This window comes from Triticum aestivum, chromosome 1D (assembly GCF_018294505.1).
Source record: "Triticum aestivum cultivar Chinese Spring chromosome 1D, IWGSC CS RefSeq v2.1, whole genome shotgun sequence".
NCBI classification, from domain to species: domain Eukaryota; kingdom Viridiplantae; phylum Streptophyta; class Magnoliopsida; order Poales; family Poaceae; genus Triticum; species Triticum aestivum.
This window is the reverse complement of record NC_057796.1, coordinates 71,630,589-71,651,592: the sequence shown is the minus strand read 5'-3', so window position 1 is coordinate 71,651,592 and position 21,004 is coordinate 71,630,589. Positions and strand designations below refer to the sequence as shown.

The 21,004-nt window shown below is 46.6% G+C and overlaps 1 protein-coding gene and 1 long non-coding RNA gene across 4 annotated transcripts; one reads left to right on the top strand and one right to left on the bottom strand.

The window, feature by feature from the left end:
• The first annotated feature begins 46 nt into the window (after positions 1 to 46).
• On the top strand, positions 47 to 18,946 carry LOC123180364 (uncharacterized). Of its 3 annotated transcripts, none has more exons than XR_006490911.1 (7): positions 47 to 2,177; positions 3,516 to 3,609; positions 7,389 to 7,455; positions 7,526 to 8,010; positions 8,489 to 8,638; positions 8,722 to 8,783; positions 8,856 to 18,118. It is a non-coding gene; the product is annotated as an uncharacterized lncRNA (long non-coding RNA). The 3 variants fall into 3 exon arrangements; XR_006490910.1 differs by adding an exon at positions 18,756 to 18,946 and having other exon boundaries at positions 65 to 3,609; positions 8,856 to 9,048; XR_006490912.1 differs by lacking the exons at positions 7,389 to 7,455; positions 7,526 to 8,010 and having other exon boundaries at positions 74 to 3,609; positions 8,856 to 18,119.
• LOC123180363 (transcription factor MYB61) lies at positions 4,689 to 7,120 on the bottom strand. The gene is made up of 3 exons (XM_044592410.1): positions 6,649 to 7,120; positions 6,383 to 6,512; positions 4,689 to 6,269 (listed from the first exon to the last, which is right to left on the bottom strand). Exons 1-3 carry the CDS (start codon positions 6,779 to 6,781, stop codon positions 5,243 to 5,245), a joined length of 1,290 nt encoding a protein of 429 aa, XP_044448345.1. The 5' UTR covers positions 6,782 to 7,120; the 3' UTR covers positions 4,689 to 5,242.
• Positions 18,947 to 21,004: the final 2,058 nt, after the last annotated feature.

The following is a 21,004-nucleotide window of genomic DNA, read 5'->3' as shown; positions in this document are numbered from 1 at the left end:
AACGCCCTGCTCGACCCGCGCGCGTGATCACGGTACAGGTTCCCCCCTCCCCCTGCTTCTCCCCTCCCGATGTTAATTTTGAATTAATTGGCCGCACCCTCACGCCTGGCCTCGCGCGTACGAATCCGGCCTACGATGGTACCTCGCATTGGTTGGCCTCCCTCCCCAGCCGAATTGATTAGCCATTTTGGTGGGGGAGTGGGTGGATTGATCTCTGTTCCTGCGTTTGCTGCTGCAGCGGTCACCACCAATGCAGCTTCGGTCAATCACGGCGATGTTTTTCCCCACCAATGCCCCGGTGTTTCGCTGCATCTGCCCTGACAGCGAGGGGTTTGCTAGGGTACTGGCAAGGTTCAACGTCCCTTGACTCCTTTGCTGGCGGTCTCCTCAGGGAGTCAGGGTGCGGTCTTGAGTCCTGGGCTCACTTCATTGTTACTTGTGGATATGGACCGTGATGCCCATGCCGACATTGCTATTTGCTGGTCGAAATAAATAATTGATCAGTGTTCACGACCCGTACGTACAATCATGCTTTGTAAGCTTGTGACCCCAGCCAGTTACCTGTACTTTGTCTGAACTATTGCTTTCAGGAAAGCAGGACGCCTTGCTTTTATAAAAACAACACTGCGTTAGTCGTTTTTGAATCAAAGTTGGATAAGTTGGGTGTTTTCGTGTAAAAAGACAACTCAGCTGTCAAAACCTTAACGGTTCGTTGATAAAAAAAAACCTTAAAGGTTTGTAGGCTTTGGAGCTGAACCCAGTTTCTAGTGCTGTAGGGTTTGCATATAATTACAGCACCATTGTGATAGTTGAGTGCTTGCAAGAGCAGCACCGAAGGAATACATTGGGTCTTAATTTCTTAATCCTGGAGTAGAGAGTTATTATTAGCTTAATCTCTTGATCCTAGACTAGTTTCTTTAGCTTCAAATGATACATTTATGTTTTTGTATGTGCATATGTGGTAGCTATAACGTCCTAAGTATACATCGTAATCATGAATTTAAATTTTCTTATGGTAATATTCATATATATATTTTACTACAGATAGGGTCTACAGTGGCCATACTTAATCCTTTTCCATATATCCTTGTTACCCGTCAGTTTTGCTTTTGCATGTCTTGTGTGGTCAGTGTCATTCTTCACTTCCTTGAGATGTCACACCTTGCTCTCCCTCACCTGTGTCAATTCAATATTTAACATCTTCTTTTGACATATTTCAAGCATCACTCATTGCTTCTTTTCTTACCTAATTGCTATAGGGACCTAGAAGTGACTGTTTGAAACAAGAAATTCCGTGTTACCTACATTTTCTCCTAACTGACAACTATGTTGAAAATGTGATACAGTTTCCTTTCTGATACCTGTGCTGTGATCTTATCATCTATTGAATATGGTTTCTCCGATCAGCATCTGGAAATTATTCAGAATGACGGGCTCTCAAGTTCCATAGAGTTCTATAAAATTTGTTTGCTGTACTGGCCGTTTCCAGTTTCTAGAACAAACAGTAACATAAAAGGATCGAACTAGGTCTACTGCCATTTGGATACTGCCTTGTGTAACTGATGTAATGTTGATCAATATTATTGTGTTATCTAGTAATTTACTCTATTTGTTTCAGTGGATTTATGTTCAAGCCTGTTGACATTGTGCAATGTTATTTTTCACCTGTTCAATTAAGTACATGTTAAACCTAATGCGTCCAAAAAATAATAATTTTCATTTTACAGTATCACCTAAACTGGCTAAACATGTTGACATATTTTTAGATTGAACACCGGTTGTGGTTTGTACTTTTGTTCCATGAATCTTCTGGAAATGCAGTGTGTTTAAGTTGATAATAGGTTATAGATACAACGTTTTGGCCTGTTGGGCACCGCTATAAATTTCTGAAATTTGCAGACCGCTGCTCAATGAGACATTGTTGGAGATATTCTAGATCGTCCCTAAGTTGTTAAAGAGAGTAAGATAACTTCCTTGTCCTGGGCGCATGTTTGTGATTTACATAGTAGGCTCACAAGAATGACCCTTAAACTGCTGGTACGCTAATGAGAAGATGGCCTTGATTTCCCATGACTCGTGCTCCCGAACATAGCAGCCAGCCTGTGAAGGAGGAAAGTGCAGCAGTACTCTTGACAAGGCCTATTGACTCATCCTCACCAGCAAAATGTGTCATAGAGGTAAAACGAAAACCCAGAAGAAAAAAGAAGCATGATGCCTTGCCATATGATTCCATGAATTAAATTGTTGAATGCACATACACTTGGGTTGTATATTAGATACATTCATTGCCACTGAGTTAGGCTGTATCTAGTTGTTATTATTCTCTTGGTTGATGATACCATCTACTTGCACACCTTCATTAGTAGACAGTCAACTGAAGGATGGTTCCAACTAATTAAGCTGCTCATATTTGCTGCTTCCTCCTACCTTATGCCATTGGGCCATTCATTTTGATTGAGTGGACCTATTGAGTAGTGGCTAGGTATACACTGTTGAAACTCTGCAAATGCTATTCTTCTCCCTCTACCTGATCCTGGCATGGTTCATAGAACCATAATCTCATCTTAGTTCTTTGAGCTTCTTATGGACTATATAAGAAGAGATTACTAACATGAGCACAAAGATGTACCAGCTTTGACATTTGCCTTTACATATCTGTGAATTCACAGTTTAATAATAACTGATGGAACTATTCGTAGTCAGTTAGTCATGTCTCCAGTCTGTAATTGACACATGTTGACTGCAGAGACAGATAGTGTTGAAGACAGGGAAATTAACTTGACACGTGCAGCCCCAAGATGGAGAAGCCTTTTATAATTACAGAATTCCAAACTTAAAAGCTGTGCCAATATGCTTTCCTATTTCCATCATCATGCTGATGTCAAAGGGAGGCTGAGAGGAAAGAACTATTTGCAAGTACATATATCATGCAGCAGTAGATTCGTGTCTTGCTTTTAGTTATTTGCTTGTAAAACAAGAACTGTATGGCTTTTATTTTTTGCTTTACCTAAATTTTATGTTTCTGTCAAACCAAAGCAATACTTGATCACAAATTCACAATCAATTGCAGTGTGGGTTGTGTCAAATAGAATGGGTGAACTGGCTGTTGATTGTTCCTTTGCTCCATTTGGACCTCATAATAGTACACACATTACAATATCTCAGATCTAATGTTGCGAAGTTACTGTTGCTTGAGTAATTATGCAAAACGACATGCAGTCCGGTGCATGTTCGAGGAAAAAAAAACTGCTGATTGTGTAATTTGTGATATTATTCCTTCTCATCTGTTATCTTCCATTCGTTAATGATGATGTTAGGTGGTCATTATTGCAGTCTACTGCTGCTGGCAATCTTGACACTACATATCAAATTATTAAATTAAATGTCCTTTTTCATCTGGAAGAGCACTAGCATCCTCCTTTTTGAACAGTTGCTATTTTCCCGTCTTGTTACTTCTTCCTTTTCAACCTTTTGTTTTTTCTGTCAACTGATGTGTCAATTTTTAAAACATGCAGATGCATCCAATAATACAGCTCATACGTCCAAGAAGACACAGGATATAAACAAAGCGAATTAAAGTGCATATGCCACATAAGTTGAAACGGCATGGTACGCAACCAAGCTCTTATGAAGTGTAATTCATTGTGAATTATTTATCAGAATCTAGAGATAGATATGTACTCCCTCCGTCCCATAATATAAGAGCATTTTTTTACACTAGTGTAGTGTAAAAAATGCTCTTATATTATGGGACGGAGGGAGTAGTATTTATCACTGCATTCCAGAATTATTGGGCTTCTCTAATTTTCCTTTAGGTGCTAATGGTCCTTATGAGCATTATTGGTCTCATCGTGTCTTTGAAAATGAAAGTGTCAATCACTTTATGCCAGCCTTTTTTTACACATGACCGAGCCCTGTTAGTTGTGTGATGTAAATAGTTGTGTGATGTAAATATAGTCTGTAACTTGTAAAGCTAATCTATTGTTTGGGAACCTGATTTCATAGGTCCATTAGTTAGCACTATTGCAACCCATAGAAATAAACCCATATTTGAGGGTTTGAACAGGAGGAGTCATAAAGAAAGGATCCCACCAAGGCCAAGCCAAATTGGTTAACAATCTAACTCAGCCCATGACATGGTCCCTCAATTGTATTATTAGCAGGAGCATTAGTATTATCGCCCGCCCTTGGTACAGCGATGTTGAACGTTGAAACCAAGTTTTGGTACTCTATTTGGCCTTTTTAAGTAAAGGCTAGCTTTTCTGGAGGTTAGTTGTGGGTTACTTACAGTGTCACCTAGCTCGTACCACAACTAGTTTGTGATAAACCAAGTAAGCACACAAAATGGCTTCAGTTCTATGGTTGCTGAATGGTGAGCTCCTGGCCAAGTTTAGGTACATTTGCAGCACTATGATGTAATCATGAACAAACCATAATGCACAGCCATAGTTGAGCATATGTTGAGTGCTCACCACAAAATGAGGCTTCATATGCTACCCATCTGCATGGTAGGTAGATATTCATAAATACTTGCCTCCTTTTCTCGCAGCCGTGCTTACTCTCTCCTGAGGATGGTTACCTCTTTAGACCATATCAAATCAACCAATCCTTTTCCATGCTGGTATTGAAGTAGAAAGCGATCAAGTAGCTTCGGATTCTCCACAGGGAAAAGATTAAGACAGAAACAGGAAAGGGAAAGCCAGAGAAAAATTGCTCGTGGGTCAATATATTCCAATTTTCTGCCTTTACAAATATACGACTGCAGTTTGTCGGCAACTTCTCAAAAGATATAAAAATACAACTTGCAATAATTAATTCCCATCTACGTGCATGGCAGCAGTTGAAAAGTTTGGGACTACTAGTATGGTCTGTGATAGCTACCGACACATGCAGTTTTTCCCATTCCTGTCTATTTATTTGATAAACAGAGAGTGAACAAAAACTCAAGTATCCAAAAGTTGAGCTGTCGTGTACAGAAGAAAACAACAATTTTCAAGAGAAAGAAAGGGAGACTCCAGAATGTACTTTTCTGTGCAATTTGACGCCACTCCTGATGACAGAGCTGTCTTTTCCGTGGCACTGCATGATCTTTATAACCAAGGAAGGTTGTGGAGGGTTGATTTCTGTATCAACCCGCATATGTATCTATGCAAGCACCTCAGCATAGCCTGCTCACGAAATTGTGAGACAAGTCTCAGCTTCTGCTGATCTTCTCTGTTCCATGTATGGCAGAACATGGTACCTAGATATGCTCAAAAGACAAGGGCATTCTTTGCAAGTCTTTATCATACATGTCTGATGCTGCTTGCAGCTGTTGCTGTGGCTGCTGATTCTGGAACCAAGAAGCACATATCCCTTCCATGTTGAACTGGCTCTCTGCTTTGATCACATCATCGTATAGTGATTGGCTCTGGTTCTGCATCGCTGTGGTTGCCTCTGCAAAGGTTCCATGAAGCAAGTCAGGCCACTTGAGTTCCTCCACTAACTGAACTCTGGTATCCTTTTCTTGCCCAACTCCGATATCTGTCCATGGGAATACACTGTTCTCCAGAATTGAGTTCGTGCTCTGTGGCTCGAACCCCATGCTGTTGCTTCCGCTGCTCCCGGTACTACCGCTGCTGCTAGGATTAACACCATCCCAGTAGAAAGGGGCACTGCCGATGCCAGTGCCCCCATGGCGGTGATTGTCTGGTGGGAGGTTCAGTCCCATCGGCGTCGAGAGGGCTGATGGTGAAACTGTTGGCATCACAGTGGAAATTGTGTTGCAACTGAAATCATTCTGGTTAAACCAGAGTGAGTTCATATTTGCACCATCTCCACTGCCACACTCGTTGCTGTAGCCTAATTGCTGCTGAAAAGGAAAATACAGCGTTGGACCTGATGAACGGCAGCTTGATGGGCTCTCATGACCAGCAGTAAGCTGGTCCAGGAACAACTCCTTTGCTGGCACCTTAGGTCGTGCCAAGCTTGGAGTTTCAGGGCGCTTCTTGTCATACACTGGCAGCAGCATTGAAGATTGGGCTGTCTCGCTGAGGAGGTGACCGAAGTTCCCTAGAGCACCAGCGCTTGACGGGTTGACATCACTGGAACCAGAGGTCCTCTCGGTGCTGATGGTGGGAGCTGCTCCACTGCGATCAGCCTCAGTGAGGGGCTTGTGGGTGTTGGGGTCAATGCCCTTCTGCCGCAGCTTCTTCTTGAGGGACGAGTTCCAGAGGTTCTTAATCTCATTGTCAGTCCTCCCAGGCATCTGTGCTGCAATTTGAGACCACCTTCTCATGGAAAAAAAGAGGCGTATTAGTTGAATTATCAAGGTTTGCTCTGCAGTTACTAATGCTGAATTCTGTTAGGGTCCTCCTAGTACAACTATAGGCTTAAAATTCACCTGTTCCCGAGCACAGCATGGAGTTCAACGATGAGGTCTTCCTCGTCCTGAGCGAAGGCACCTCTCTTAAGGTCTGGCCTTAGGTAGTTTATCCACCTCAGCCTGCAGCTCTTGCCGCACCTTTGGAGCCCTGCAGAAATTTACGAGGCAAATTTAGATAATTGGATTGACTAAGAGAGGGGAGCCTTCTTAGGAGGAGAAGAAGGGGGGAAAGACTGGAAGTTGCTAATTGACGAGTGAAATGCAGAAGATTAGTTTTTGCTCACCTGCAAGTTTAGGGACAGAGCTCCAGCAGCCATGGCCATGCTTGGTGATGTGGTTCATGAGCTTCTCATCCTCCTCAGGGGACCAGAGCCCCTTCCTCAGCTTCTGCTTGTAGCAGCACGAATGCCTCCCCATTTCAGTGCAATGCAGAGCCTGCGAGCTTGAAATTCGCAGACCCGACGGGTTTGCGGAACTCACGCAGCTTGCAATCACGCACAGCAGAAGTCTCCTCTGGTAGCGCAGAGCTTCTTCAGGAATCCATGGCTGAAGGGGTGTGAAATGCAGAGGGTATAGTGACTTATATATGGGGAAATGATTGCTGAGAGCAGAATTGAGCAAGAAGAGCAACAGTGTGTATGGTTGCAGATAGGAGATTTCAGTGGAAAGCAGGGAAAGGTTAGGGGGCACTCCTCTCCTTTTCTTTGCAGGACACCCCCCCCTTTAGCACCTTCTTTTAAAGGTGGTGGTGGTGGAGGTGGTTGCGAGAGGGGAAGGGGGTGGGGGTTTAACCCTTCTTCTTCTTCTTCACTTGGTTGCTTCCGGCTACGCGTGGGGGTACGTCTCGTCATCTCTCCTAAGAATCTATGTCTGGTGCCAAAACCGGTGGGGTAGCCGCCTCCACCGATATTTTAATTGTCGCGGCCTTGTTTATGAAACTCTACTTTCATCTTCTCCTTCCTTGTGTTTCTTTGAGCACAAGCCAGTGAAAGTAAAATGGGTCCATCTGCCTCTGCATTATCAGGAAAGGGACTGCCTGCTCCTGCTCCTCCCATGGCGAATGACCACGACCCCCCAGAGCAGCATCCAGTGTACACCACTCCTCCTCCTCCTGCTACTAGAAGCCTTGTCTTTTTATTTATGTTGCCTTCTTTTCTGCAGCTACTTCTACGTCACGAGTGTTCCATGCAGGGTAAAGCACACACACGGTTGGGGGAGGCGGCCATGCCCACCTTTCTTCTGCTGCTAATTAAAACTCATCTTTGTTAGCTGCTGCTGCCGCTGCTGTTCGTTCGTGCATGTGCACCTCGTTTTCCCCCACCTGCAAGAAAATTTTATGTGTCAGGCCCAAGAATTGTCCTCTATCTCCGTTGCTTTTCAGGTAAGTCACTGGATCACTTCTATGTGGGGGAAAAGCCATCGGCAATCAATCATCACAGTTGGGGTCCTGGGGAGAAAGAGGTGGCACCAGATGTTCGTATTCCAGGACAGAGGGCATCTCCCCTTTTGTTTACCCGGAGCAGCAAGCTGCTAGCTAGCAATTTCCAATCACAAATCTTTGCTTCTCCAATCCCGGACGGAGCACGTTGCCGCCGCTGGACCTGTCCGCGATCAGTGAAGAACCGGGGCTTTCTATAATGACACAGGTACACAGCATAATGATTTGCCTGCTGACTGTCGCTAGCCTCGTCAATGGATGATACGCCGATCATTGTAGAAAGGAAATTAAAAACCATTTGTTTTCTAATTCCGGATACAAAATAGGTCCATAGGAGGGGGACAAATATTCGCGGCACAGTAGTATTCCCCAATGAGCCAGTCAATGCACGTATTATTGTTCCCATCCTTGCATGTCTTCCAATACAAAGGAGAGAGTTTAATCCATGGTTCCATGATTAGGATCGTAATGGCATCCTTGTGTGCCCATGTGATGGCCGATACTCGTCCCCATTAAACAAGACGCGGGGCGGGGACGAATCAAAAGGCATTGATGATTGGGCGTTTTATTTAGTCTGGTTTCCAGCTGATCGTCTTGTCCTTTGATTCCCCATGCAGCGGATCTCATCCGTTCTGGAGGCTTGCATTGTCTGTTCTGATAGACTCTTGTATATATTGTTTATGCAGGTTTTTGGAGCAATTAGCACATCCCCGCTTGTTTCGTATCGCAACGATTAAAACCAACCGGTGCGTGCGCGTGCCCGTGGGGGTTAATGTCACCATCTGTTCTTCCTCCATGCAGGACTTGCAGTTGGGCCGAGATAAACCGACTTTTAGGTAACAACAACCTGCCTTTTGCTGGGCACTGCTCTAGATGTTCCATTCACTAATTTGTTGGCTCTGTGTCTTTTCTTCTCCAGCACCTTGAGCCAGGAGGAGAAAGCTCGCTCACTGGCACACTCCGGGTGACCCTGCTGTCATGGTAAGGATGCAGCTTAACGTTCAAATAGGCGTATTACGGCGTAATTATGATCCTTCCGTCTGTATGTTACAGGTGCATGCATTATGTAGAAGGGGTGGGAGATAAGGGACGGCAGCGGCGTGGCGATTAGCAAGGCTGGCATTAGAAGATCACGGGGGTAGGGCGAGTTTGACGAATGAACGGGAGGGCATCTTTTCCGGGGTCCCCAACAGGACATAGGTCCACCCCCTCCCTCCCTACAGCACCACACAGGCACAGGCCCAAGGTGACTTACTCCCCCACTTTTCAATTCATCCGTTCCAATTGGGCTTACGATAATACTATTGTTACGATCAGCAGCATTATGCATGAGAGAGAAAGAGGAGAGAGAGAGAGGGAGAGGCGTTAAATTTGTGATGCATGGGTCCTGCCGTCCTGGCGATGATGAACGAATGATCGGTACAGCCGGGATTCAAGAGGGCTAAAAGAAGAGATCAGAACAGGACGGACGGCATCCAATAGTACGCCCGGCGGGCCCGTCGAAGCCAACACTGCTGCATGCGTACCTTTCGTCTCATTTCCTCTCCTCTCTAGTCTCTAGAAGAGAGAGAAAAGAAGAGGGAGGAGAGAGAGTCGTAGGACACTGGGCCGTCGTCGGTAGGGGTAGGGGTACCGTCCAACCCAATCCAATCCACCCATCCATTGCTCCCATGTAGACACAGTCAGTGGCTACCCATCGATGGATGGAGCGAACGATGCAGCTAGCGAGGCTGCTATGGGGCCAAAGGGGAAAAGCGACCACGCCGCGCGCGCCCGCGCGTGTGTGCCAACCAACTCGACGCGCACTCGCGGTATAGGCTGCTAAGCTACTGTACAAACCTCCTACGAATGAGTATGTTCATGTCGCAAATAGTTGGCAGCTGCCCTGGGCCTGGGGTAGCTACCCCGGCCACTTCCCCTTGCCCGCTCTCTCGCTCGATTCCCCGTTGAATTCGGACGGACCATGGATGAAACGCTTGAAAGTTGCCCTCAATTCATACGGCGAAACTTCAACGACGATGCGACGCGGAACATCGGTGAAACTTCTCTCAAACATGTGCGTGTAGATGCATCTTTTATCTTTCTGTGTATATATCTGTTCTTCTGGTAGAAAGAATAATCTATCTGTATGCGTAGAAGATGCTTTATTTTACGTGGTCGGAGCAAGTGAATGAATACTGCTGTCGTCCCTTTTTAGCCGTGCTTCGTCCCTGTCCGTGGCTAGCTGTCAGCCGTGCGCGCGCGTGTGTGGTATCCATGCGTCCGTAGCCAATTCTGCGCCTCCTGTATCCCACATAACCCCAATGCATGCCTCTGTGTAAAGCATGCATGTGAGCGCTATAGAATGGCGTAATCGGCAAGAATCTGGGGTAACATGGCCTGCTTGCCATAGGTTTGCGGCAAGGAGTGCTTTCTAAGTACAAGAGGACATACATTCCACGCCACACAAACACACACGAATGCCACTCTACTAAACATGCTACAAATACTATTCGCATAGCGTGGGCACGCGCTTTAATTACTGCCCTGATTAAAATGCGCGATGTGTCGATTTCAATTTGTTTTCGTGACCCTAGCCTCTTGTTTTTGCCCTTTGTGTATCTCGGCGGCCGATTTGAACAGTTTCGATGTTCTCGTTTCTGAGTCCTGCAACTATGTGAAGATTTTAGGAGTTTTGTGACCGTGCTCAATCGAACGGCCCTCTTGCCATTTCCCCTTCTCATGCACTCCGAAAGAAGCGGTATCTACTTTTATGCGAAGTGGATGCGTTTTGGGATATGTGTGACAACACATGAACAATTTCCGCATGCACGCCCACTTCTCCACCGATCCGGTGGCCAGCAGTTAGGATAACCTTTTTAATCAACTATAAATTGTTTGTCAAGACTACACCATGATTGCCCAACCATTTGTAGCTGTCTCTTACCTTCCTAATGGAGTCTATCTAGGATTAAAATATGTAATTAAGGACGAGATCCATGCATGGCTTTCTCGCCGTCGTCCTTTTCATGGCAAACAAATGGCCTATATCAATTTGCTTTCATGTAGTATTCTGGAGAATTTGCTTTCATGCGATTGGCATCACTTTCTCCAGCCTAGTATATCCATGTAGCTCGAAAAGTGCCCGCGTCCGACCTTAAATTCTATTCTAGTCTCTTTCTTTCTCCCTTCACTCTCAACGAAAGACACCTGCAAGACCAGTAATAGATGTTGCATTCTTGGTGAAAGGCGACATCATGTTAAATGTTCTCTAATCGCAAGAAATTGCTCATGGTTGGTGCTTTGGTTTCATTCCAACACGGTAATATGAAGTCTGTTATAATATTATTATAACCAAGTTTCATATAATTTGTTGTGAAGGGTTTATATGATTTCAAGATTCTATTATCAATGTGAGGTTAAAAAGTTTCCACATTTGCTCTGAACATGCTAAAATTTATTGTAAAAAAGGAGAACGAGCTACGTTATTCATCTACGAGCATATGTTATAAGTTAAGATGGAGATTAGTCAGATGTACATAGAGACTCGTCACATCTCTTATACAAATAGTAGATTTCTTTTAAGAGTATACACAGAGTAAGAATGCATCTACAGTCAACAAACTTGTCTTTCCGATCAGCTTTGGGCAGTGAAAAATGCAAATAAAGTTGCCAATGGAGTTCACTATGGTCTGGCTTGCATTTTGTACATATGTTAGAAGGGCTCCACATGTTCGCCTTCTCCACCCTCCGTCCCCATAACTCTCTGCCCTCTCTCGCCATGTTGCCATCACGTTGTTCGATTTAGGATCGCTGGCACCAGTGAAACGCTGCTCCTATAGCACCACATCTAGTGACTCTATGTCCTTAGTTTTAAGCTTCCATCCATCCCTCACCATTATAACAATTAATAAGAAGTGTGCACGAGATAGAAAAAAGAGAGAGATGAGATTTCTTGCCCTAGAGATTGGGCAATACAACAACACCTTCGCGCTGCTAGATCTATGTTTAATGATCTCACTGGTATGCGGCTAAGGACAAGGAGTAATGGGCGAGGGCGCTGACACAAACATGTCGAGGAAGACAATATATGCTTCAACGTGGTAGTGTTCGGCAACATACGAGATTGACGTAGATGTCAATTGGCACGAGGATATCGGAGAGGACATGTAACACAACCTGTTACATCCGCCCATGCCAAGGTACCGTGCTGTCATGGATGGACATCAGGGACGACATAGCAAGAGTGGCGCAGGCGCCCTTGGGTGGGGCATGCCAGAGAGCGTGCATTACACAGGCGGTCGCTTTGCTTAGGCCTCCATGAGCTCCATGGCTGCCTGGCTGTAGAGAGAGGGTAGGAAAAATCTAAGGTGCCCGGCCATTCTAATGTACATACACTAATATGTATAGGAGGTGTGTTAGTAACGTATTGGACCTCTGAAGCGTAGTGACCATATATATTCTGCAATTTCGTGTATACAATGGCCAAATTGATTGAGATGAAAAGGTTCGTTGACGATAGATGAACCTTATACTCTCAAGAGAATACAACTACCCCCCAACATAGAAATGGCATTGTTTGTGGGCAGAGCTTAGCTAGTTAAGAAAATGATAACAAGTCACATGTACTTACGCTATACATGCTTCAAAGATGTAGAATACACAATTGTTCTTCGTGTAATATAGAGTATATACGTACCAACCGACAGATTCCCTCCCATCTCTCTCCTCTCTCTTCTCTCGTCCATGCATAACCTCCTAATTATGGTCAACATGTAAGTTAAGATAACAAAATAACACAATTTCGGAGTGGCAAAAGGCTGCAAATGCATGATTAGTTGGTTATCAGTGTTGGGGGGTCCAAATTACCCTACTACTTTTAGCAGGACATGACAGCAGACAGCACGGCTGGGCTCCATTTCCACGATAACATCACTTTCCATGACCCCCTTTTAATTCGTAAACAAAACCTAATTAATGCTGTGCCGGATATGTACATGCATGACTGCAACTCGCACTACCACTCTAGTCTCCGAGATCTTATTCGTATAGTCAAGCTAAGCGCAAACTGTGGCACGAGAGAGAGCCACGTCACCTTATTTTCGGATACACGTAAGAAAGCCATATAGTGTGCATCATACCTATAGCACAACCCTTAGACTTTTTTGCCTACAATTTGTTTCAAAAGGTTTGCATATATACTCTTTCACCACTGATGATAATACAAGATTCACTCATGCTCCTGTCCTGTACAACACACCTAGTCCACACAATCGAGTTATCGATAACCCTCCTGCTTATATCCATCTTCATTATGCTGAAAATCCTTGATTAATTATGGCTGTGGTTAACCCGCAAGCCCTGGCCACCCTTGTTGACAAGCCATCAATTAATTAAGAGGGTCCAATCCGTAATAATACTAATTAATCCCCTGTCCCTACGTGATGTGAGGCCGCACCTTCCACGCATATGGTCCCCCCCATGCATCATGCATGAGTGTCACTCGTAGTGTAGCGCTTTTAGCAGCTAGCTGCCGCTAGCGTACCACTGCACAGTTTTCTTCTTAGTTTCTTTCCAGTGTCACCATACAATGCCCTGTCTGTGCATGTATCCGTCGACATCCGTGTAATCCCGTCAATCCCTTCATGCTTGTATGCATCACGTTCGCTGTCCTAAGAAAAATGTATGTATCACGCACGTACACGTACGATGACACATCAGTGTGCTCGCTCGTACACCGGTTTGTCCTACTGGCAAACATTAATACTGCTCTGTAACATAATACTCCCTCCGTTCCCAAATATAAGTCTTTCTAGAGATTCCAACAAACGACTACATACGGAGCAAAATAAGTGAATCTACACTTTAAAATATGTCTACATACATCCGTATGTTGTAGTCCATTTAAAATGTCTAAAAAGACTTATATTTAGGAACGGAGGGAGTATAAGACGTTTTTTGTCACTGATATTATGATACGTCTTATATTATGATACGGACGGAGTATATACATGCATTTTATTTATGCATGTACCCTACCTACCACTGTAAATACATTAATATGAATGCGTATTGTTGCATCTTTAGCTGGCTGCCCAGCCGTATTGATAGTTCTTTGCAGGTCTGTATGCTTGTGTATTGTTGCACTTGTTGTATAGCTGGTGCACGCCCACGCGCGTGCATGCATTATGAAGATCACATGCAGGATATCTACTCCCTCCGTTCCTAAATATAAGTCTTTTTAGACATTTTAAATGGACTATAACATACGGATGTATGTAGACATATTTTAGAGTATAGATTCACTTATTTGACTCCGTATGTAGTCACTTGTTAAAATCTCTAAAAAGACTTATATTTTGGAACGGAGGGAGTACATGCGTGGTCCATTCTCTCCATCTTTGTTGGAAATTTTGCACGGTCCATTTTCCTTTTCGTCTGCATATCCTCAAGGCTAGCTAAGATCACAACTGTCCATTGGTGTAGCTCGAAGAGGGAGTGTACGCGTGGCCTCCAGTAGTATACGTAGCTATGGTATCCTCCTACCATGCACGCCAGCGTCTTGTTCAGACGTCGTTTTTCCTGTCCAAGAGTATCTCCATCGGGTCCTAGGATGAGTGCTTACAAATAAAAGATGCCAGCTATGAATGGTCGAGCTTTTCTTGCTAGCTGCTAGCTAATTGATACGTATGCATGCGCATGGGCATATTCCACGTTGCCCAATATTCATCAAGAATTATGGGACAGGCAATTCATTAGTTATAACACAATAATTTCACATGCATGAAGATGTTCAATTCCAATCCATAAGAGCATTTACATCCGGACTTGACAAACCCGATCCCTCAAACGCCCGCGGACGTGACCGGCGTGTCCGCGGGCAGTGACCGATCACGCCTTAATTTTGCTACTCTATATCCGAGTCTCTCAAGTTTCAACCCCTAGATCCATACAAAGCATGCAAAAGAAATCCTACGTACTACATACTATGTATTACCCTAGCTAATCTTCGTCGTCGAAGATGTCCACGACGTCGGTGCCGAGCGCCGGGTGGACGGGCGCGTAGGAGGGCTCCGGCTCCTCCTCGACCTCATCCATGTAGGCGACCATCTCCTCTCGTCTGCGGCGTGCTCCGCCTTCATCTCCTGCCGACGACGGTGTTTGCCCTCCGCATCTGACTCCGAGCGGAGGGAATCGAAGATGGCCTGTTGCTCCGTGTCCCCGGCGTCCCCCACACCCCTCCTCCTCAGCCTCAACCTCCTCCTCCAACCCCAAATCCTCCGGATCCACTGCATCCGGAGGTAGCCCCGGGCGATCCGGGCTTCGGGCCTTGCCCGGATCTGCTCAAGGAGCTACAGCCGGTGCTTCGGCGCTAGAAATGGGTAGCCCCTCACCCGGCGGCGTGGGGGCATGGCTACTAGTGGTGGCGGATAGAGAGTGGACAGTGGCGGCGACGGCCGACGGGAGGAGGAAAATGTGGAGGGGTAGGGTTTCGGTGCCGGCCATCGACTTAAATAGCCAGGCTAGGCAGTACGCGGCCCGCCGAAGCGGCGCCACGCGGCGACATCGGTTTGATGGAGGGGATGAGCGTCGGACGCCGGATTTCGGACTATTTTCTTGTGGAACCCTAGCGTCAGTCCGACGTGGCGGACGCTCCCGGGCGCCCCCACATCCACCCATATTTGGGCTGGATATGAGGGGTGCCGGTCAGCCCGGGTGTTTGAGACCCGTTTGAGGCGCCCATCTGGGTTGGAATTTGATGACTGGCCAGTGATCGGGCGGTCCTCCCGGGCGTATGAGACGGGTTTAGGTAGCCCGGCTGTAGATGCTCTAACACCCACAAAATAAAACGGACCATTACATCGAAACCTTATGAAAAAAGCTGGCAACACATTGTTTGTGCTACATCTTTATCGTTAGTTGCGAATAAATGGAGCAAGTGTCCATGATGCACTGATGCCCACCTTGATTATTTCTGCCGCCTGCAACTAGTGTACATGTTAATTAATTATCTGCTTTAAACACACTGGTCATCGATGCTAAAATGACTGCATGTTATGTTCTCCTCACAATTATGATCCAATTAGCTAGGGACCTAGGGTACGTCTCAATAATTCTACACTTACGGAAAACCCATACGGACTTGTTCTTACGGATCCATTTCGCACAATTTGCCACGCTCGTCCGTAACTTCAATCCCGTACGAATGTTCCCGTAGGCCGTAGCTCTGGCGTACACGTTTTCATCCGCAGACTGGTCTTAGTTTAATTTGGACACTGCGTGACATGAAAGCAAGGCCAGTGGAGTTTTCATCTAATGGGAAATAGGGTTAAAATATAATGTCAATCCAACACGGCACAAGCATACGCCAAGTGGTATGTACAACGATCAGTAGAGTTCATATGCTAGAAACCGTTGAGGTGCAACAGAGAAGGCAAGGTGGGGGACACAATTATTTGTACAATCCACTTTAGCCGTGTGAACCAAGAGAACCTGGTCTTAATTTGGTAGAGCAATTGCTGTTACAAGGATGCAGTACTCATGTATGGTCAACTATCAGGTATAGTCCTTCCCTTGTCTTGCGCTTCTGTTTATATTCAAAACACAGCTAGCGATCAACAGTATGGTCATTATGAACATGATTTAGTGTGGTTCGAATCACATAATCACTTTAGGCCATCTCTAGCCGATCCCCTAAAAGTTAACGGAGTAAAACCCTTAGACTTTGTCTGACAGGAAGGGATCGTGGGGGTTTTGGGAGAAGTGGATTTAAGGAGATTTGGTGAATCCCCCTCTTTCACCCAATCCCCTTGAAAGCTTAAATTCTTCTTCAGCCACACATCCCCTCCAGCCACGCATCCCCTCCGCGAGGACGGCTGCTGCCGACGGTGGCGCGAGGAGAAGGCTCGGTCTCGTGCGTGGCTCCAATTCCTCGAGGGCCTCCTCGTGCCTTCTGACCAGACTTTGTTTGACAGGAAGGGATCGTGGGGGTTTTGGGAGAAGTGGATTTAAGGAGATTTGGTGAATCCCCCTCTTTCACCCAATCCCCTTGAAAGCTTAAATTCTGCTTCAGCCACACATCCCCTACAGCCACGCATCCCCTCCGCGAGGACGGCTGCTGCCGACGGTGGCGCGAGGAGAAGGCTCGGTCTCGTGCGTAGCTCCAATTCCTCGAGGGCCTCCTCGTGCCTTCTGACCCGCGTGGGTTGAGGCGGATCGAGGGGGAATCAGGTGGATTGGGCCACCGAAACCTCGTGTGGAAAATCCACTCGATTCCCACCGAAACCTCGTGGGGAATCAGAGGATTGTAGAGGGTTCTGGGCCACGCGTGGAAAATCCACTCGATTCCCCCCGAAACCTCTCGTGTCAAACGAAGCCTTAGTGGAGTATATATACTCCACTAATTTTTGGCCGTTTTTAGCCGATCCCCTAAACTTAACGAAGTAAACTTCAATTTGATCAAATTGCAATTTGAACAGAAAGTAGCATGCATTCAAATATAAACATAGATAGTTTTGCACAACCGAACATAAAACATAAATTTAAACTAAACAAAAGCAACTAAACTACTTTCGGTCGAAGTGGACGTCGAGCCAACCCTTCCTTGTCAAGTACGGTGTGCCGCGAGCCGTCGAGCCGGTCCGGACCGGTGCCGTCGTCGGGGTCGTCGGCGAAGACACTCCTCCACTCGTCGACGTCGATCTCCTCGTCGTGGCCATCCACCTCGCCGCCTTGGACCTCGTCGGAGGAGGAGATAACGATAACCTCGCCGCTGGCGTTGGCAAAGATCATCCGCTCCAGGTGCTCCCGGCCAAGCTCTTCCATGTAGGCCTCGTCGGCGGCATCAACCTCGAGGCACTCCCTCACCTCGCGGTCCTCCCGCGCCATAGCCGAGCTCACCACCCCCCGGCTCCGGCGGGATGAGGTGGACCGGACGTGTGCCTTGGTAGGAAATTGAGCCGAGCCGCCTCACCGTGGAAGTGGACCTGTCAGCGGTCGTATTCCATGGCCGCGATCTCGGTCATGTGGAAGGTCCCGAGCCACCGCTTGGTGTGGGTCTCCCGATCCGTGATTTCGGCCACCCATGTCCCCCAGTGTTGCTGCCGGACCCCGAGGTAGGTCCTCATCGACGGCCGAGGCGGAGGGAGGACGGGAAAGTCCTCGAACCGGTGTAGGGGCGCGGCGGCGGGCAGATCGGGCGACCAGCGACAGCGGCTCGATGAAGAGCCCACGGAGGACGACTGCGCGCGTAGCGGCGCAGACTGGCGGCCACCACGTCCGGCCATCGGAGGGGTGGGGGAGGGCGGGGAGCGTGTCGGAGGCGATGCGGGGGGGAAGAGGCACCGATTTTACTCGGCCGCGCAACGATGGAGTAAATATACTTAGATTTTTAGGAACGGAGTAAAATATTTATTCCACTAAGCCATATAGGGATCGGCTAGGTCAAACTTAGTGGAGTAAGAAGCCAAATTTACTCTACTAAGGATATATATGGGATCGGTTAGAAACTAAGGAAATATATTGGATCGGTTAGAAATGCTTTCAGCAGATGGATGTGCTCACAGGTGTATTACCGGTATGTATCTGCGTATCTCACAGGCTGCATTTCTATGTATATATTGATATGCTTTCAATCTAGTAAATGTGCATGCACATGCAATTATACTGTTCATCCTGTTGATGTTCTAGAACTTGGAAATTGAGCCATGCATGTATTTGTACGTGCGAACATACGTAGATGCCTCCAGAAGGCGTGCGATTTCTTTCGCTCCTCCCTTTGATGCTCGCCATTTTGCATGTGCTCTCTCGTCTCGTACTACTGTGCATATATGATGTCAAATACGACCGAGATTCCAGTCGTACGCCCATCGTCGTCCGATGTGTACTGTCACTGTAGCTTAATTTACGTTTAATTATGCTACAATTAGCCAACCAGATTAATCACGCTCGCTTGTTTTTGTCGACGAGGGACAGCGATGCGTGGAACGGACGGCTCACGATTAGCGTCTGCATGCGGGCCCTGCTGTACTGTCAAGAACGGACAAACTCACAAGCGCACCTGTAAAACTTTGTTAATCCGTTGCTTTTGGTTAGTACAGCATCGAATATATTTGCGTGGATTGTTGTGGTATTAGGTGAGTGGTGATGATGCGGCAGTACTGTTAGTTCGGTATATGTCCAGCGTGCAGGACTCATGTGCAGTGGCGCGCGCATCTTGAACAAATATCCCTTCCCTTCTCAAACGATGAATGGATCCCACATGCTTAACTTAGGGCATCTATAATCGGATTTGGCAAATCCGGCATTTGAAACGCCCACGAATGCATTTGGACGGCCACTCATATCTTGCGTTCAGTATCCACATATCTTAAATCTATGCACGTCCATCGAACACCCCAATTTCACACGTAAATAACAAATGTTGGTACTGAAAATACATAGTTCTTATATAAAATTTATTTTAAGTGCAAAACTCAAACATTAGCTCTTTGGTTTTCATTGTGGGTCCACATGCTTCACAAAATCATTGAGTAGTTGTGCATGCATCTGATGATGTCGAAGATTTTGATGCATCTGTAGAAAGTTCATAAGCTGATTTGCATCTTGATCTTTCGGGAATTGAACTTGTTCTCCAGGTGCTTCAAAACCATTGGTTTGGGCAACACCATCACCCTCATTCTCGACAATCACGTTGTGCAAAATAACACAACATGCCATGAGTTGCCACAAAGTTTCTGATTCCCATATCATTACAGCTCCACGAAAAATTCCCCAACAAGCTTGAAGCACCCAAATGCCCTCTCCACATTCTTCTTGGCTGCTTTCTGCATTGTTGCAAAGTGATTTTATTTGTTGCCCTGTGGTTTGGATACGGTCTTCACAAACGCCGCCCACTGAGGATAGATGCCATCGGCAAGGTAGTACCCCATGTTGTAGTCACAGTCGTTGACAGTGTAGTTGCATGGCGGAAATTCCCCATTACAAAGCCTCCTTAACACCGTAGATCGTTGAAGCACGTTGATGTCATTGTGAGAACCCGACATTTCAAAGAAAGCATGCCAAATCCATAAGTCATGTGATGCCACTGCTTCTAGTATGATGGTGGCCTCATTGGTGTGACATTGATACATTCCCTGCAAACCTTTGGGGGCAGTTCTTCCATTGCCAGTGAATGCAATCAATTGATTCGACCATTCCTGAAAACCCTCTGGCCTCTTCAATAACCAACAAATTTTCTGCGTTGGCCCTCTCAGATACTTTGTCAAACACCCGCACCACGGCACAGGCAAACTTGACAGTAGTCTCGAGGCATGTGCTCTCCCCCATTCTAACCATCTCATCAACGGCATATGCGGCAGTACCAAGTGCAAGCATCCTCAGAGCAGCCGTGCATTTCTGCTTAGCACAGAAAGATAGTTGGCCGCAGCAATCCCTTATGAGGTTGCAGTAGTCATCGCGTGCCTCCACTCCCTCCACAATAAGCAAAAACAATGGTTTTGGCATGCGAAAACGGCGACGAAACCATGGATCATCCGGGAAAGTTGTGTTCGGAGCAAAGTAGTCCTTCTGCATGAGCGTGCTCTAGACACCCTATCCCGATTGATCACTCTTCTCCCTTTGATTGAGCCCTTGAAGTTGAGGATATGCTCCACCTGACGGTCCATTTCCTCTTGCATGCTCATGAGCACGATCATGTCCAGTTCTCCGCCCGAATCCGACGAATCGAAGAACTCATCTTGAATGATTTGATTATGCTTCATCGGTCCATACTCCTTGTCCGACGAAGCATCATAATTCATCGCTTTCCCTAAAAAATTCACAAAAAACCAGGTCGGACAATGTGTCGAACACATAGAGTGCAAGGGGGAGCCCGAGAGTTGTTGGACGTACCGCGGTGGCGTCCGGGCCGCCACTGATGTCCTCGGCGGCGAGGACGGGAGAGAGGAGTGTTGTGCCGGTGCTGGCGGCGCAGAGGTTCGGAGTGGCTGTGGAGCGTGCGCGGCGGCGGAGCTGCGAGACGGACGTCGCAGAGGAGGAAGAAGAGATGAGAGAGCACATGGATCCGGTATGTCGAGGGGGTGGATTTGGTGCAATATGAGGTAAGGTAGGGCTGTCGGGTCCGACGTGGTGGACGCACCCGAGGTGCCCCATATTCGCGCTAGATATGAGGGGTGCCGGTCAGCTCGGGCGTTTCAGGCCCGTTTGAGGCGTTCGTCTGGGTC

Bases quoted from the DNA above. Each gene is read 5' to 3' on its own strand.
- LOC123180363 (XM_044592410.1), bottom strand. From the start codon at position 6,781: ATGGGGAGGCATTCGTGCTGCTACAAGCAGAAGCTGAGGAAGGGGCTC. The intron at 6,513-6,648 runs GTGAGCAAAAAC...AAATTTCTGCAG, and splicing joins CTCTGTCCCTAAACTTGCAG to GGCTCCAAAGGTGCGGCAAG. The intron at 6,270-6,382 runs GTGAATTTTAAG...TTCCATGAGAAG, and splicing joins CATGCTGTGCTCGGGAACAG to GTGGTCTCAAATTGCAGCAC.